Source organism: Nerophis lumbriciformis, linkage group LG15, assembly GCF_033978685.3.
Source record: "Nerophis lumbriciformis linkage group LG15, RoL_Nlum_v2.1, whole genome shotgun sequence".
Lineage (NCBI taxonomy): Eukaryota > Metazoa > Chordata > Actinopteri > Syngnathiformes > Syngnathidae > Nerophis > Nerophis lumbriciformis.
In genome coordinates this window covers 11566269-11585077 of record NC_084562.2, presented here as the reverse complement: position 1 = coordinate 11585077, position 18809 = coordinate 11566269, and the positions used below count along the sequence as shown (strand labels likewise).

At 40.4% G+C, this 18809-nt stretch overlaps 1 protein-coding gene across 1 annotated transcript in view; it reads right to left on the bottom strand.

Moving 5' to 3' along the window:
* Window positions 1–18809, bottom strand: part of LOC133615943 (CD151 antigen-like) — a 53848-nt gene that overhangs the window by 2715 nt on the left and 32324 nt on the right. Inside the window, exons 4-6 of the mRNA XM_061974848.2 lie at window positions 14433–14507; window positions 6278–6382; window positions 4561–4719 (exon numbers count right to left, since the gene is read on the bottom strand). Of these exons, the coding sequence (XP_061830832.1) occupies window positions 4561–4719; window positions 6278–6382; window positions 14433–14507 (339 nt within the window). The remainder of the gene's footprint in view (window positions 1–4560; window positions 4720–6277; window positions 6383–14432; window positions 14508–18809) is intronic.

Genomic DNA, 18809 nt, shown 5'->3' with positions numbered 1-18809 from the left:
GATTTTCGGGGAGACTCCCGAAATTCAGCGCCTCTCCCGAAAAGCTCCCGGGACAAATTTTCTCCCGAAAATCTCCCGAAATTCAGGCGGACTCAGGTCCTCCACAATATAAAAAAGGGTACCTGCCCAATCACGTTATAACTATAGAATGATGGAGGGCGAGTTCTTGGTTTCTTATGTGTGTTTATTGTTAGGCAGTTTCATTAACGTCCTCCCAGCGTGGCAACAACACACAACAACAGCAGTCACTTTTTTGTATACCGTAAAGCAGTTTGTCTGCCGTAAACAGCAATGTTGTGACACTCTTAAACAGGACAATACTGCCATCTAGTGCATTTGATGAAAGCACTTTTGTGCGTGCCACACATCAATGCTCAGAGAGGGTGTTCAGCATGGTTCGAAAAATAGTGACAGAGAATAGAACAAGGATGGACAATTCAACCCTTAACTCAACAATGAGTAGATGAATGTTATGTGTGTGTATACGTGTAAATAAATGAACACTGAATTTCAAGTATTTATTTTATATATATATATATATATATATATATATATATATATATATATATATATATATATATATATATATATATGAAATACTTGACTTGGTGAATTCTAGCTGTAAATATACTCCTCCCTGTTTAGCCACACCCTCAACCACGCCCCCGTCCCACCCCCAACCGCACCCCCCACCTCCCGAAATCGGAGGTCTCAAGGTTGGCAAGTATGTCCTAACTACTATACAGAAAGTTCAATGCAGGAAATATCTTTTTTAATAATGAAAGCAACAATCAGCACCACACTAAAATGAACTTGATATTAAATAGAAGGAGGCAACATCACAAAGCAAACAACATGTAATACACGCACACATTAGGGCTGGGCGATATATCAATATACTCAATATATCGCGGGTTTGTCTCTGTGCGATATAGAAAATGACTATATCGTGATATTCGAGTATATGTTCTCACACAGTTGCTTTTAGCTGCGGGCATTACACTACAGGCTCTTCTCACTCTTTCTTGTCTCTCTTTCTCACAGAGACATAAATACGCGCACCTTCTTACATACGTGCCGTCACACGCCCTCCCCGAGCAGAGCGGTAGCTACATGGGTAACATTAGCTGTGATGCTATGCTAACGGTGCATTGCGAGTGGTAATACGAGAGAGAGAAGGTGCGAATCTGGTAACAAATGGAGGAATAATTAATTCCCAAGAAAAACAGCACGGGGTCCATCGTCTGGCGGTGGTTTGGCTTCAAGCGGGAATATGTTGAACAATAATGCGGCAAAAGCGTTGCTACAAAAAGTAGAGCACTGCTAATTTGTAGCATCATTTGAAAAGTCACCCGCTAGAGAATGAGGAGTGCTTGAAACTCTGCATGTCAACATCTCCGTTCGGTGCCACACCCACAAAATGCCGAAGCAACAATTTCCAGATCAACACCGTATGAAAAAATAAATAAATAAATGATAAATGGGTTGTACTTGTATAGCGCTTTTCTACCTTCAAGGTACTCAAAGCGCTTTGACACTACTTCCACATTTACCCATTCACACACACATTCACACACTGATGGAGGGAGCTGCCATGCAAGGCGCTAACCAGCACCCATCAGGAGCAAGGGTGAAGTGTCTTGCTCAGGACACAACGGACATGACGAGGTTGGTACTAGGTGGGGATTGAACCAGGAACCCTCGGGTCGCGCACGGCCATTCTTCCACTGCGCCACGCCGTCCCTAATCAACAACAGAAGGAGATAACGTCCGCAGGAACCTACCACAGAACGATGGACATACACTATTTGATTGCCTATTATGCAGCTAATTTTTATTTGACAGTTATTGAAATATCTTGTGTGACATCATGCACAAAAGTGCACTTTATTTGTTTTAAACTATTGTAGTGGCGTTCTGTACAAAAAGTGCACTTTAATTTAGTGTTATGTCATCATGCACAAAAGTGCACTAATAGCTTGTTTTAAAATGTCTCTGACAATCTTGCACTTTCTGTTTTGAAATAACATGAATGTTTGTGCCACCGCTTAATAACTGTTTAATAAATACAGTTTTAGTCAATTGACTTAGTTGTGATTTCCCTCTCTGCATGAACGTTTAAAATGAGCATATATGAATGCAGTATGAACAAGAATGTTTTAATGTAGACACATAGAATCATCATACTGGTGTGATTATATGCATCAAGTGTTCATTCAAGGCTAAGGCAAAATATCGCGATATATATCGTGTATCGTGACATGGCCCAAAAATATTGAGATATTAATAAAAGGCCATATCGCCCAGCCCTAGCAAACATACACATAACTACTAGGAGGGAATAGCAAACAACTAATCAATGATTGAAGTGACAAGCTTGCCATCCTACAATACCCCATTTGTGGACAAGAAGAAAAACAGCCATTTAAGCACATTCAATCTCTGTATTACCTAACCCTAACATAATGCAGTGAAAATATTCAACTGAGCTGATGTTGTAAAGCTAACAAACAGAGCTGAGCTAAAATCCTGCTTGGAGCGCGCTCTCCGTCACTTGGCAACAGGCACCCCCTTTTAAAGGCACACACACACTCTGCTCTAATGAAACGTCTCTAAACTGCATACGTCAGATACACTATATTGCCAAAAGTATTTGGCCACACATCCAAATGATGAGAATCAGGTGTCCTAATCACACGGCCACAGGTGTATAAAATCAAGCACTTAGGCATGGAGACTGTTTCTACAAACATTTGTGAAAGAATGGGCCGCTCTCAGGAGCTCAGTGATTTCCAGCGTGAAACTGTCATAGGATGCCACCCGTGCAACAATTCCAGTCATGAAATTTCCTCGCTTCTAAATATTCCAAAGTCAACTGTGGGCTTTATTATAAGAAAATGGAAGAGTTTGGGAACAACAGCAACTCAGCTACCAAGTAAACGTAAACTGACAGAGGGGGGTCAGAAGCGCATAGTGCAAAAACTTTCTGCACAGTCAGTTGCTACAGAGCTCCAAACTTCATGTGACCTTCCAATTAGCCCACGTACAGTTCATAGAATGGGTTTCCATGGCCGAGCAGCTGCATATAAGCCATACATCAGCAAGTCTGATGCAAAGCATCGGATGCAGTAGTGTAAAGCACGTCGCCATTGGACTCTAGAGCAGTGAAGACGTGTTCTCTGGAGTGATGAATCACGCTTTTCCATCTGGCAATCTGATGGACGAGTCTGGGTTTGGAGGTTGCCAGGAGAACGGACTGCATTGAGTGTGAAATTTGGTGGAGGAGGAATTATGGTTTGGGGTTGTTTTTCAGGAGTTGGCTTGGCCCCTTAGTTCCAGTGAAAGGAACTTTGATTGCTCCAGGATACCAAAACATTTTGGACAATTCCTTGCTCCCAACCTTCCTCTTCCAACATGACTGTGCACCAGTGCACAAAGCAAGGTTCATAAAGACATGGATGACAGAGTCTGGTGTGGATGAACTTGACTGGCCTGCACAGAGTCCTGACCTGAACCCGATAGAACACCTTTGGGATGAATTAGAACGGAGACTGAGAGCCAGGCTTTCTCGACCAACATCAGTGTGTGACCTCACCAATGCGCTTTTGGAAGAATGGTCGAAAATTCCTATAAACACACTCTGCAACCTTGTGGACAGCCTTCCCAGAAGAGTTAAAGCTGTAATAGCTGCAAAAGGTGGACCGACATCATATTGAACCCTATGGGTTAGGAATGGTATGGCACTTCAAGTTCATATGTGAGTCAAGGCAGGTGGCCAAATACTTTTGGCAATATAGTGTATGTCCTGTCCAGCCACTCAGACAAATCATATTGTTAATGTACATACCCATATTTGATGTACGGATTTACTTTAGAAAAGAGAAGTGTGGGCTACCCCCCCTATTGCCTTATTCGTATTTGACTTTATTATTATTATTAAATAAGGGTTTTAACATTATTGGAGCCCTCTAGATATAAAGTAACACCCACATAGTCACCGTAACACTCATTGAATCCATTATTGTAATGCTGCCTGAGGCTGAGCCAACCAGTGGCCACGATACTGAACAGTGTGCTCTGAATGTTCAAGTGGCCAATACTAGTAAAGCAATGTTATTTTTAGCATTTTTTTATTCTTGAAAATGCTTAATTTAGACCAAAAAATTTGTAGAATATATTTTAAAAAATGAATTGAAAAATCTGCTATAGAGTGAAGCTGCAAATTTTTGAAGCGCAATGCGACAAAGGACTACTTGCAAATATATACCAAAGGTATACCTACAGCATTGTTATCATAATCATCTCATCGTATATGTTAAATTAAAAAATTTATTTATTATTAAACAATTAATATTTATTAACACACACGATTCCCAAAAAACGGAAATTTGTGCCATATTAATTCAAATGTCAAAAGTACTCGTCCCTAGTCATGAATGCGTGTGTAACAACTTATGCTTACAATTTGTATTATTAATGGCATAAAGACCACCATCTTTGTGGCAACTTTTTAAGTAACACATAACCAGCTGCCCTCATCGGCACCTTTCACGGGCTTACCTCAACCTTGTAGATGTTGGATGGGTGCCCCCCGCGTCCACAAAGCTCGGAGGGAGTCTTGCAGCAGCTGTCAGGCACCACCCGACCGTCTCCATTGCTGGACCGGATCCAGACACTCTGCTCCCAGTCGGATGAATTGTTGCTCCCACAACACTTGAACTGATGGTGGGGACCGACACAGAATACATAATCCCACATTAGGAGGGGAAATGAACCAACGTTGACTTCTAATGGCCGCGAATCTCACAATATGATACATAAATCAACTACTGAACTGCTCCTTTGACGGATGAAAACCTTCAAACATGTTACTGTTTATTGGTTCGCCTCAAACAAAGCGGACACAAAATTCCAAGACCAATAATCCATTAATCAATGCCTCATAATATGGTTTAGAAGACAGCCTTAATACAAAATACATTTTTTAAACATTGTCTGAATCCTTAAGAATCCAGGGTTAATTAGATTAAAGCACTTTTTCATTTTTCCTGTTTGTTTTACCTTATAAATTGCTTAACTTGCCTCAGTCGGTTTCCTTTTTTTCCAGTACAACACCAAGTGCATGACTACACAGTTAGTTGTTTTTTTTTAACTTTTGACTTAGGGCCTGATCTACTAAAGGTTTGCGTACACACGCAAAGCTAATCTACTAAATTTGTGCACAGAGGATTGCCCCTCTCAAGTGAGCAAATAGACAGCATAATCCATTTAACGTGTCCGTCTTCATGAATATACAAAATATATGCTGATCATCAGAACACCCACAATACCGAGAGGAAAACAATTAGATTTTTTTATTTAGCGCACAGTGTGCTCTATCAAGACTAAAACTGTTCTGCAGCCATCGATTCTCATCTATACGTCTGAGATGTACTGTACGTGCAGTTGAGCAAAAATACTCGAGCTGTGAGAAAGTAGGCGATCACGCTGGAGCTCTGTCTAATGTATGCTTGACAACATAGATGGACTGCCCAAATTAACTTTAATTGATTGTTTATCTAAGTAAATTGGTTTGTGTCGGCAGGCGTTTATTGTTTTTTCATAAATATTAAAATAGGCACTTTTTTGCATCTGGAATATTTCAGCGCACTCTCAAAGTTAATGCCAGCGTCTTCCATGAGGGCACCTTCAGCGCGCTAAAAAAGTGGGTTTCATTGTAGATGCACTGCAGTTTTAAAATGCCCAGAAAAAAATGATACCTATGGTCTGCTGCATGTTTCAAAACATAGCAAAACGCCACAGGTAGGAGAATAACATGCATGTGCAGTAGTAAATGAGTAACTCCATGGTGAAAGCCGTACAGTACATGCAAAATCCTCATTTGAACAGGGCGGTCTGATTGACTTTTGAATGCATGTGGCGGTGAATAGAGTAGTCATTAAAAATATATATATTTTTTTATTAATGTACACATGTTAAAAAAGTTAATTATATAGCTTTGTTTGAAAAAAAGAATGAAGGTTGACAAGCAGAAAAATATTTGAATATTTCAACTATTTTCCCTAAAATACACATTGAGGCAATGAAGTGTTTTTGATCCGATTAATTGAATTTTTATTGTTTTGTGTTATAGCACAAAAATATTTAAGACTTGAGGAGCAGGTAAGTTACCCAATGCCAGCCAGTCATTGTCTATGTAGCGGACATGTGTGCTCATGTAATATTTAAAAACAACATCACAGCATAATTGTCACTTGTGTCACATAAAAACACATACCTCCTGTTGCAGCTTATCCACAGCCGTGGTGACATGTTCATGACTACTCTGTTGGTACTTCTGGACCATAGTTTCCCTCAGGTTCTGCTTCAGCTCCTCATTTAACTGGTCATAGAAGGAAAAATGCACAATTCACAATACAGCGACACAATTCATCTCGGTCTAGGCCAGACTATGCCTGGTAATACATTAGTAGGAACTTTTTAATTTTGCCGCGGGTGAGATTAATACACCGTCTTGACAATAGCTGGACAAAAGGTTCTTTACATGACGAAAGAAGCAAGAGGGGAAGGAAGGGGGAACCTATGTATGTTTTGTTCTCAGGAACGCTCAGTGTCAGCGCAGGGAGGTCTAGAGGGGCTCAGTTTCTATGGCAACAAGCCAGTGGGGAAACCACTGTAAATCAAAGCATGACAGAAATATCAAGGGAATGAATGATGAGAGGAAATATAGAGGACAGGGTGAGATTAGAGAGAGAGGGTTAGAGAGAATAAGGACACCAGGAAAAAGAAGGGGCCAGGGTTCAACACCTGTTCACAGTTTAGAAAACACTGCATCAGTGATGTGAAAACAGCAATCAGAGAATCAACACGAGCACAACCCCCTGATTTTGTTAACCTCCTGGCGTTTCATCAGGGTGTAATTTACGTTTATCTGTATTATACCTGTATCATCACCTATGGTCATGAGCTTTGGGTTATGACCGAAAGGACAAGATCACGGGTACAAGCGGCCGAAATGAGTTTCCTCCGCCGGGTGGCGGGGCTCTCCCTTAGAGATAGGGTGAGAAGCTCTGCCATCCGGGGGGAGCTCAAAGTAAAGCCGCTGCTCCTCCACATCGAGAGGAGCCAGATGAGGTGGTTTGGGCATCTGGTCAGGATGCCACCCGAACGCCTCCCTAGGGAGGTGTTTAGGGCACGTCCGACCGGTAGGAGGCCGCGGGGAAGACCCAGGACACGTTGGGAAGACTATGTCTCCCGGCTGGCCTGGGAACGCCTCGGGGTCCCACAGGAAGAGCTGGACGAAGTGGCTGGGGAGAGGGAAGTCTGGGCTTCCCTGCTTAGGCTGCTGCCCCCGCGACCCGACCTCGGATAAGCGGAAGGAGATGGATGGATGGATGGATGTATTATACAACATAAAATAGAAAAAGTAAAATAAAGGGTAGGGGAAAATGTGAGCTATTTTATCAATCAATGGAGAAACGTCTGCTGATTTATTGGCACAATATTCAGAATATTGACAATCACTGCAGGTCAAGGTGTATTTTTTTTTGCCCTATAAAAGGCATGCCCTCAAGTGAACGCAGCCCAGCACTCGCTTTCAAACAGATCAACTGACCAGACTGCGATCAAGTTTGTAACAATGTGTATACGTTTGAAAGGAGCCCATAGATGAGCATCAATGAGTGTAAGATTAACCTTGCAACTCAAAGCCTCTCCCTGCAGCTGTGGCCCACAATGCAATCCAATTGAGAGAGGACACGATGCACTCCTATCTTCTTTAGCATCGACTTTCTCGCCAACGTGTACAGCAGTGTCCTTGCGGGCTGGCGACCCTAAAAATACTTGCAAATAACTTTATCTCCAGCACAAACAATAAATAGGTGCTGCGCCATCTTTCTCAAAGTGTGTGTCCAATAGCAGCCGCTGACCTCTGGTGTTGCATGCTGTGCACTACATCAACTGATGACAGCCCTCGTATTGGCGTAATTTCAAGAAAAAAATAACAAAAAAACAGGTAGCCGAACAGATGACCGCTTTTGCTTTGATAAAATGCTAAAAGTGAGTGGCCAATAGCCAATAAGCTCAAGTGTTGACTACAATAATCAGTCAGCAATGGCAAGAGAAGAGAAAAATAAAGCTAGAAGCACCACCCACTTTGTTTCTTTCTGCTGTATAGAAGCAATATGGATACAGTTTTACCCAGGACAGTGATGGATGGGGGTGGCGAGGGGAACAACGCCTGTGTGAAGGCACGTGTGGTTTATGCAAAGCGGCAATACTTCCAATATGATGAAGCGCCAAATAAGACATTACCGAGGCGCGCCTGTTGACAGCACAAGGAGAACATTCAGGCATGAAGAAGATCCTTGAGTATACACTGGTACCTCTACTCACGAGCACATTGCGACCACGACTAAGCCGAACGCTCGTATCACAAACCAGCCCGCCTGTTGAAATTAACTGAAATCATCAGCATAATTGGTGCTTGGCCCTGTTTGACAATAAATATTAGTGGTGTCAAAACAAAATGTATTTTTCGAATGAATCGCAATTCTTATTTGTAATGATTTTTAATCAATTAAAAAATATATTTTTAAAATATGTACCGGTATATATTTTTTTAATCTGTCATTTCCAGCCAGGGAAATCATAGTGTTGATGTAGATGCCTATATTTGCTGTACAGATACAGTAAGTAAGTAACGCAAACGTTTATGGAAGCTGCTGGCTTTTTTTAATGGAGGAATGTAGTTAATCATAGAACTGGCACCCAATGTTATTAAAAAAAGTATTGATCATGAATCGAGAATCGTTTTGAATCGAGAATGGATTCTGAATTGAATCGTTACCCCCAAGAATCGAAAAAAATCGTGTGGTGCCCAAAGATTTACAGCCTTAATAAATATTGTTAGTAAAAACATATAATAGCATGTGCTACAAACAACTACAGTACTTTTATGAAATAATGTAATAATATTGTTCAGCATTTACATTGGGAAGCAGAACTTTGAAGGGCTGCTTCTCTGTCACGTGACAATATGGACAACATGGACGTATTGAGCATTTGACAGTTTAGTGTCGACAACAAGTGATATGTACTGTAGTTGTCAGGTCGCATTGTAGCGGACAGGAAGTGGTGTGCAAGTAAGACAATTATTTAATCCTTTAAGCAAGGCAAATTACAAAAACAGAGTCGTTACGCAGGGAAGGGCCCGTGAAGTTAAAGGATATCTTAGCATAGCATGATGAATAGCAGGAAGTAAGAACATAGCAAACGGCCAGCATGGAAAAGCTATTAAACGAACATCACAGTTGCCATTGATGAACAATGTACTTGCACCGAGTGAATTGCGAGACTTGGTGTATAAAGGAGTGTAATTCGTGTAGACAGCAGGTGGGGACACTACCGGTAATTAATAAATGAAGGCAGGTGCCGAGAATAAGTGGTCATGTCACAGCAGGATGACACACAGGAAGTCGAAACCAAAATAAAAAGTGGTAAACAAGAACTAAACACTAACATAGGGAAGAATAACAACAAAACGTGTGAAGCGGATGCATCAGTTTGTTTCTCTGATTCGGTCAACAGCTTTTTCTCAATCGCACTGACTTTGTTGGTTCCGGTGGTTGGAGGGCAACATTGTGTCGATCTTTGTGTCTGTTATGACGTAGCCCAGATCATGTTTTGTCTGTTAGTTTTGACTACCTCAGTTGTGTTTTCTGCACCCCTGGGTTTGTGTTTCAGTTGCAATGACTGCAGATTAGTTCCACCTGCCTCTGATTAATGTTCAGGACGCTCACCTGCTCCTGGGCACTAATCAGAGAGCTATTTATTCCCGTTTCTTTCCACAATCAGTCTGGCTTCCTAGTTTGCTACAAGCAACGGTTAACGACGGTTAGTTTGATTCCTGTTTTTGTATGCTAGCTCCCGCGCTAGCCTCCTTAAACGTTGCCTTTGTTTGTTCCTGTATGATTTATACTAATAAATCATTTCCTACCTGCACGCTTCGTCCGGAGTGTTCCATCTGCATCTTGGGAGAACGACCTCCGCATCGCCATGCGACCCGTCCGTTACAGTGTCGATTGATTAATTGATTGATCTCTGAGCGGCGCTCAAACGTGCGCGTCAACTATTCTATTCAAAACCTGTTTGTTTCTGTGTAACAGTGCAGCAACTCCTTATTGCTCAAACTGTTTTTTTTCTTGTGTAAACGAAACAGGAACAGCAAAGTGTGACACTAACGGCACAACCTTTTAAAAAAAAAATACTTCAATGGGCTCGTAACTCAAGGTATGCTAAAAACTTAAAAGCATAACAAAAAGTTGTACCTCAAATTACACGTACGCTAAGGTGCTAAGTTGAGGTACCACTGTATGCTAAAAATGTACAACAATATAACACATACCAAATACAGTGGTAGTGTACCTCAACTTAAGAGTGCCCCGACCGAAGAGTGTTTGTTTTTCGGCTAATTGTTATGCTTTAAGTTGCAAGCAAACATTTGAATTTCAAGCGTCGCCGCCATTTGTTGGCATAGCAAATTAGCTTACAGCTGGAGAAGGATATAACTTTGTTTTCCAAGCATGGGAAGGAAGTAATTGAGTGTGATGGACGGTGCAAAGCTCACCTTTGCGCATTCACATACAGCATAAAACATTTGGTGGACAAATTGAGACAAAGAAGGAGTGGCATAAAGCACGTCTTTCTGTGGCAGCGTCGGAGAAAGTTGTACATGTAAACAAACTGTTGCGTCACAGTCCACACGATGGAGAGTTCAAGGGCCGCTGAAATTAGTAGGTCAAAACGGCGCTCGCCAAATACTCTCATCAGTGAAGCATAAACACAAACATATTAAACAGTGGGATTTCTAACAATTAAGAAGGTCTGTGTTGTGTTTGTCCTACTACAGAAACCATAATACAACAAAAAACATATTTTTCACCCCATTTTTTTTCCATTTCCATACATTTTTGAAAACGCTCCATGGAGCCACCAGGGTGCCGCTAAAGAGCCGCATGTGGCTCTAGAGCCGCGGGTTGCTGACCCCCGTACTAGTGTAAAACAGTAGCAGAATTACCAAGTTGTACTTGTGCTGCACAACTTTTTTCTTATAAATAAATGTTTTACTAAATAACGTGCTTGGTTTTGAGTTACCATATATAATCAAGTGGAACCAACATAATTTCAAGAGACACGGAAAGAAAAATGGCACTGCTTGCCAAATGTGATGGACTGAATCAGCAAGGGATTGAAAAACCTTTTTCATTAGATGTTTTTCCACGTTGACAACTTTCCAGTGGCGTATGATACAGTCGATGAGGAAGAGTATGTAAAGAGGATTGGCTTAACTCACACAGGGGGTTGTTTGGAGCGAGTAAAGAAGGAAGCTCAGTGACTGATCATGCGATAACTTGTGTATTAAAATTTTTTATTGAGCAGTGCACGTTTAGACTGACCTACAAACTGCAAGGCCTACAGAGCGGTTGGGCTGAGATAAAAAGAAAAGAAAAAAAGTGCAGTGAGCCTAATTCTACAGTTAAACTATGGTGAGGAAGGATGTCAGCTTCAGTTAAGTTTCACATTTTATAGACAAAATGAGTACAGCAGTTTGTTGAGCATCCAGTGGGAGCAGACGTACCGGTATTCTGTTTAGACGTTAAAATGTGTCTCCCAAGTTCCTTTTTTTGTCAATTAGTTTAAAAGCTCTTTTTTAAAAGGCTGAACAAATCTTAAAGGGGAACATTATCACATATTCAGTCAGTAGGGTTAAAACCATTAAAAACCAGGCTTATTTTATTTTTCGAAGTTTTTTTAAAAATTTTACCCATCACGCAATATCCCTAAAAAAAGCTTCAAAGTGCCTGATTTTAACCATCGTTATATACACCCGTCCATTTTCCTGTGACGTCACATAGTGATGCCAACACAAACAAACATGGCGCATAGAACAGCTAGCTATAGCGACATTAGCTCCGATTCAGACTCGGATTTCAGCGGCTTAAGCGATTCAACAGATTACGCATGTATTGAAATGGATGGTTGTAGTGTGGAGGCAGGTAGCGAAAACTAAATTGAAGAAGAAACTGAAGCTATTGAGCCATATCGGTTTGAACCGTATGCAAGCGAAACCGACGAAAACGACACGACAGCCAGCGACACGGGAGAAAGCGAGGACGAATTTGGCGATCGCCTTCTAACCAACGATTGGTATGTGTTTTTTTGGCATTAAAGGAAACTAACAACTATGAACTAGGTTTACAGCATATGAAATACATTTGGCAACAACATGCACTTTGAGAGTGCAGACAGCCCAATTTTCATCAATTAATATATTCTGTAGACATACCCTCATTCGCTCTATTTTCCTGAAAGCTGATCTGTCCAGTTTTGGAGTTGATGTCAGCAGGCCAGGGAAGCTAGGGTCGATATTCTTCTCTTGATCATCTTCGGTGGCATAAGGGACGGTGTGAGCCAAGACATCCAGGGGGTTTAGCTCGCTCGTCTGCGGGAACAAACTGCCGCCATTGCTTGCCGTGCTACCGAGGTCCTTTGTCCCTGAATTGCTCACACACTCCGGCAGATTCAATGGGGGTCTGGCGGCAGATTTCTTTGACTTTATCGTTGGAAATGCATCTGCTTTGAGTGTCGCAGGATATCCACACATTCTTGCCATCTCTGTCGTAGCATAGCATTCGTCGGTAAAGTGTGTGGAACAAACGTCCAATTTCTTGCCACTTTCGCATCTGTGGGCCACTGGTGCAACTTGAATCCGTCCCTGTTCGTGTTGTTACACCCTCCGACAACACACCGACGAGGCATGATGTCTCCAAGGTACGGAAAACAGTCGAAAAAACGGAAAATAACAGAGCTGATTTGACTCAGTGTTTGTAATGTGTTTGAGAAAATGGCGGATTGCTTCCCGATGTGACGTCACAGCGTGACGTCATCGCTCCGAGAGCGAATAATAGAAAGGCGTTTAATTCGCCAAAATTCACCCATTTAGAGTTCGGAAATCGGTTAAAAAAATATATGGTCTTTTTTCTGCAACATCAAGGTATATATTGACGCTTACATAGGTCTGGTGATAATGTTCCCCTTTAAAGAAAAAAGCAGTGGCTTCTTTTATGACAGCATTAATGACCCCATGTCGAAATTAAGCGCTTTGTCAAGCATCAAATAGTATTGAGCTTTTGATCAATAGGGTTTAATGTGATTAAATGGCTTGATCGTGTGTACATATGAATGTGCCGGTTTCTATTGTCGGCTTCAAAATAACGAATAATGTCAATATTGTGTAAAGCTAAGCTATACATGCATTAATTACAATCAATAAATTCAAGGCACATCTCATGTCCAGGCCTGAGTCAATAACAGATCTTTCTGGACAATATATTGTCCCACAAGTTATTGCTGATAAACAATATTATATTATTATTGTCAGCATTATTTTGTACATGTTTTTATATAATATATTATAATAAGAATAAAAAATAACAGTAACATGCACCTGGGGATAGGTTGATTGGCAACACTAAATTGGCCCTAGTGTGTGAATGTGAGTGTGAATGTTGTCTCTCTATCTGTGTTGGCCCTAAGATGAGGTGGTGACTTGTCCACGGTGTACCTCGCCTTACGCCCGAATACAGCTGGGATAGGCTCCAGCGTCCCCCGCAACCCCGAAAGGGACAAGCGGTAGAAAATGGATGGATGGATGGAATAACAGTAACACAGAAAACTTCTCATTACGGTAGTGTTGTTTTACTATTGTAATTGGAAGGTCAGGAACTTTTAATTATCCTAAATATGTAAAAAAAAATTTAAAAAAATAAATAAATAAAAATATATATTATAAAATAAAATTGACTCCCTATATATGTTAGCAAAAATTGCACTTTAATAATATTGAGCATCTTAAAGTGCTTTTTTGCTACCCAGTCGAAATTTTTTTTTTTTTTGGCTTTCCATGACTTTCCAACAAATTCGGCACACTCGCTCGTTTGTCCGTGGTGATGGGTTCATCTTGCCTATTTGTTTAAAGCCAAAATCATCCCACACAGGAACATGTGGCTTTGCAATAATCTTCTTTCCTCCTTACTGTCGTTACCTTGCAGTGCTTTTCACTAGCGAGTACTGTAGAGACGAGCGACGGTCGCTCTCTGCGTTTGTAAGCTAGTGGACAACAATTGTGTACGTCTGACAATAACGTTCACTCTGTTCATTTATTTCTGCAACTGAAAAAACGCCCTCAGGTGCTGAGAGCGATTCACCGAGTGAACCCTCTTGTACTCTGATTGAAAGCGAAGGGAAAAAAACAAACACGGACATGGCAATTTATTGATGCCAGCAAAGTTGACTATCGACCCAGGCCTACTCATGTCAACTTTTTTCCACTTTAACCCACAATAAATGATGATGGTTTAAGGGATAATTACCTGTCGATAGTAGATATAAGCCAAGACACCAGCAAGGATCTCCAACAGGAAAATACACAGGAGCAGGACAAAATACTGTAAGCAGATAAAAAGACACAGTCAGGATAAATTGTAAAGTTATAATGCCAATACAAGTGGGTTAAAATGCATTTTTTTAAAATGCTTAATCATTCACATATCTTGAATAATGATACACAATATATTGTACAATACCATAGCTATTATTATGTGCTGTGTGATGTACTTTTTAATAACATGATACAGTAGGGTTCTCAAACTCGCGGCCTGTAGGCTGATATTTTGTGGCACTCAACTTTATAGCTTAGTGTAATTGCAATCTTGAATCCCACTCAAAAGACACAATGCAGACAAAAAATGTACAGCACAACACACACAAATTTGACAAAGAGCAACTTCCTGTAAGCAAGCGGAAGTGTCTCTAGCTGTGTTTCCATTGCAGTTTTTCGCAAAAGCGATATTTCTAGAATTCCGACAAAGTACATTTACGACTTGTAGGTGTTTCCATTAAAGGGTGTTTTGCGTCGTGAGCCGTAATTCTCGTAAAATCTCCACTTTGAGGAAGATATTTCAGCCACCGCTGTTGTCATGACATCAATAGAAGACAAAGGCAGCGGGTGATCGCTCAAAAGCAACGTCCTTACGGCCCCTTTGACATTGTTTGGGCATGTGGGTCTCACCAAGGCTGCGGGCCAGCCTCTATTCCCGAGAAGGGACCCGCGGGACGGCCCAGTGCGGCGGTGCTGCCTCGCTTCCCCCGGCCGACCGATCGGAAGCAAGAGCAAGACTGCCCTATTTGTCCTGAATTGGCGCCCCACCGTTTTGGTGTTTAAGTGACCTCTAAATGCAAAAAAATGTTTCCAATATGCTTAAGCGAAACACTTCAATAATAAAACGTCTCAAAAACCACCTCATATTTGAGAGGTTTTTCCAAATACCATACCATACCAACTTTATATGGATGTTTCCATTACCAGTTTCTTATTGCGATATTTAGGTTTTGCGCATTTCTAGGGGTAAAGGAAACAGAGCTTTCTTTCCTAAGGAATAACAGTATTCTAAATATAAAACTTTTACAATCATTAGCTATCGGTAGAAGTAGTTAAACAATTTAGTCACGTGATTAAAACTGAAATGAATATTTTGTGCGGCCAAGCCTTACCTAGACTCTCCCTCCAGAGGCCCCTAGGTAAATTGGATTTGAGATCCCTTACTGTATCTGTCAGCCTATTCCAGGGTAAAGAAGCATACAATATACAGTCTAATGCAGGGACGTCAAAGTCAAATACATCAGAGGGCCAAAAAAACTAAATTTGCTACTGGTTCAATGTTTATTAAAACATATTAAAATGATTGCACATAACTTATTGAACCAATACCTAACACAGTGTACTGTATTTTATTTAATGATTAAATTAATAATCCAACATTTTTGTATGGCTCTGTCACTAATTTCAAGTGAAAACATTTTTCAACACGCTCACCGACAAAAACAAACTTCCTTCAAAGAAAAATGACATGACCTGTACATAAAGTGAATAAAGCAATATTTTCTTATGGCTCTGTCAGTTATTTCAAGGGGGAACATTTTCAACAGGCAAACAGCAAACAAGTGAATGTCCTTCCAAAATAAAATATGTTCCTTAATATCAAGATGAATGCATAAATGACAACCTTTTTCCAAAACACAATATAGAATGAGAGATATAACAGGATAATGCATGCATGCATCATTTGTTTTCAAAACGGTTACAAAAAAGTGGGACCCAAAAATTGACTGTGGGACCATATTTTTATGACTTGATGGGGGACCCCCATTTTGAAAATTCCTAGCGCTAACACTGATGGAGTATTGGTGCATGCAAAACAGCAGCAGGCGGCTGTGGCCTGCGGGCCGGATCTATCCATCCATCCATTTTCTACCGCTTGTCCCTTACGGGGTCGCGGGTTCTAATACTAATCAAATATTAGGGGGCTAGGGATAATTAATTCAATCAAAAGCACAGGGTGCTACTACTTAATAGGGAGATAGGCCTACTGGGGGTACATTTTGATTTTAAATGACCAAATAATGTATGGTTGGTTCTTTACCCTACAAAGCGCTAACAGACCTTGAAAAGACAGCAAATACTTCAGGAGTCATGCCATATGTGTTAATAGAAATCAGCTCCAAAAAGATCAGTTAATTAAATGTGTTACAAGTGATTACTGTGGCTCTAAAAATTGTGAAAATATTAAAGTCTCATTGAGGAATTTCACATATCTTTTAGTATTACTTGGTGTTCAGAATGTACCATGAGAGGATTGATCAGAATTAAAAGGCCAGAAAAAGACATTATCAAACTGAAACCTTGACCTACACATTGCCTTGACCGGCTGCTACAAAAGACAAAAAAAATTAGCTCAGTAAGTGGATTTAGTCTTTGATTTGATCGCTTGGACTGATTAGATCTCTACATGAGTGAGTCAGAATGCTGAGCAGTACTATAGGGCTGGGTGACATGACTATCAAACTAAAAGTGTTTTATATCGGTCAATATTAAATTAAATGTAAAAAATGTTTAATTTAAAATGTAACCTTCCTTTGCTTATAATCCCCTCAAGGCAGAAATTAAAGGAAATGTCAACGCAGCCATGGAAAACACTAAATCTTGTGAACAAAATTCTAAAACCACATTGAACACTCAAGGATAACCTCTTAAAAATAAGGGTGAAAAATAAGGGATGCGTAACAAATGCTTACTAAAGTGTAAGAAAATAGTACAACGTGTGAAAATGTAAACAGAGAGAAAGCTGAGAATAACTATTTTCTGTAGGTCTAGTGTTAGGAAATGATGGCTGTGCTATGGGTGGGCATGGCTAAGTCAGAGTGGTCTTTGTTCTGACTCCGTTTTCTTTTTAACAAATCCCAAAAAACTTCCATGCTGTCGAGGTAACTTTTACCGTTTTATCGACAACTTCTTCGCTCTTTGCAGCCCTCATTTTTAGTTTCTCTTCTCACTCCATGCAAAGAACAAACCGTGAGAAAACAAGATGGCACAATTAAACTTGATTGTTGATACAGTTACCCGATTAGCAGTTAGCGTGTAACCCACTGATCAGTGATCACTTCCGGTGTTTCTCGGTTATATCAGAGAGCGAGTGCCTTTGTTCATGCAGCCAACCTTACTTCTTAACTTTCAGTTTCTTCTAATGAGGAAAAAAATATAATATTGAACGTTTTATCGAACACATTTTTTATTGATTTTGATTACGTGTCTATCGCAAAATATATTGATATCATTTTAGCGCACAGCCCTAATAGACATACACATGGAATGCCCTCATAAACCAATCCAAGACAAAAAATTGCTAGTCAAGATCGAGACAAACCAACATTCACACATACATCACACTGTAGGGACTCAACTGGCTACATGGGTACTCCAGGGTCCTGAATTCAGTGACCTCAGATTATTTTAAGTTTCCAAAAATGTGTACTTAGAGTGTAAAATGAACCAAAAACGTATCGTTTTTATGGATGGTTTGATTGTTCCCGAAAAAACTATTTGCACTCAAACCTTGTGTATGTAGAAACTGTTTACCAATGTTTGAGTTTTCTTTACTAAAGCGCATTGAGTTCCAAAGTGTGACGCAGAAAGGCTGGCAAGGCCAAGGCAGGTGACTCCAGAGCACTCTTTATGACTATCCTGCAGGCAACTTAAGGTTACAGTGCAATCACTGCCAAAATGACTCAGCAAGCTGATTCACAACTGTTGCAATTTCCTTACCGTCTGTGTCTTGATGAGGTTGTAGTGGATATCTAGACTTTAGTGCTGTCTGTCCCTTTCAGGATTAGTTGTAGCTACTAATATGCATAGTGCAGGAAACTATTCAACTGCTGTAAGTAAGCCAACATCTAAACATGCAGCATCAAAATATCTCGCATGTTTTGGCTCACACTGTCCGACTGAGTTAGACATCTTGATTTGTTTCTTTTGGTATGTTAATACGAGAAATAATCACACTATCAGTAGATGCTGAAATGTGGAGAAGGCATAGAATAAAAAAAAGCTCTGCTTCTTCCTACTAACGTAAACGACTGCCATGATGTATTCCAAACACAATGGCTCATTGAATTACTATCCTTGAAAATCTAAGAGACGAGTCGATATGCATCTAAATACATAGCGAACAACACCATTCAGACGTGATACATTTTAAATTGCAACAATTCCATTCAATTTGGTAGGATGCAATCTAGGACAGTTCCTTGTTTAAAGTACACTTTTTACTAGCTTAGTTCCTTAAATGTGGAGCTGTTCATCTTTTAAATAATAATACTTTACAAAAGACAATTTTGGAAAGTATTTGTGTTCC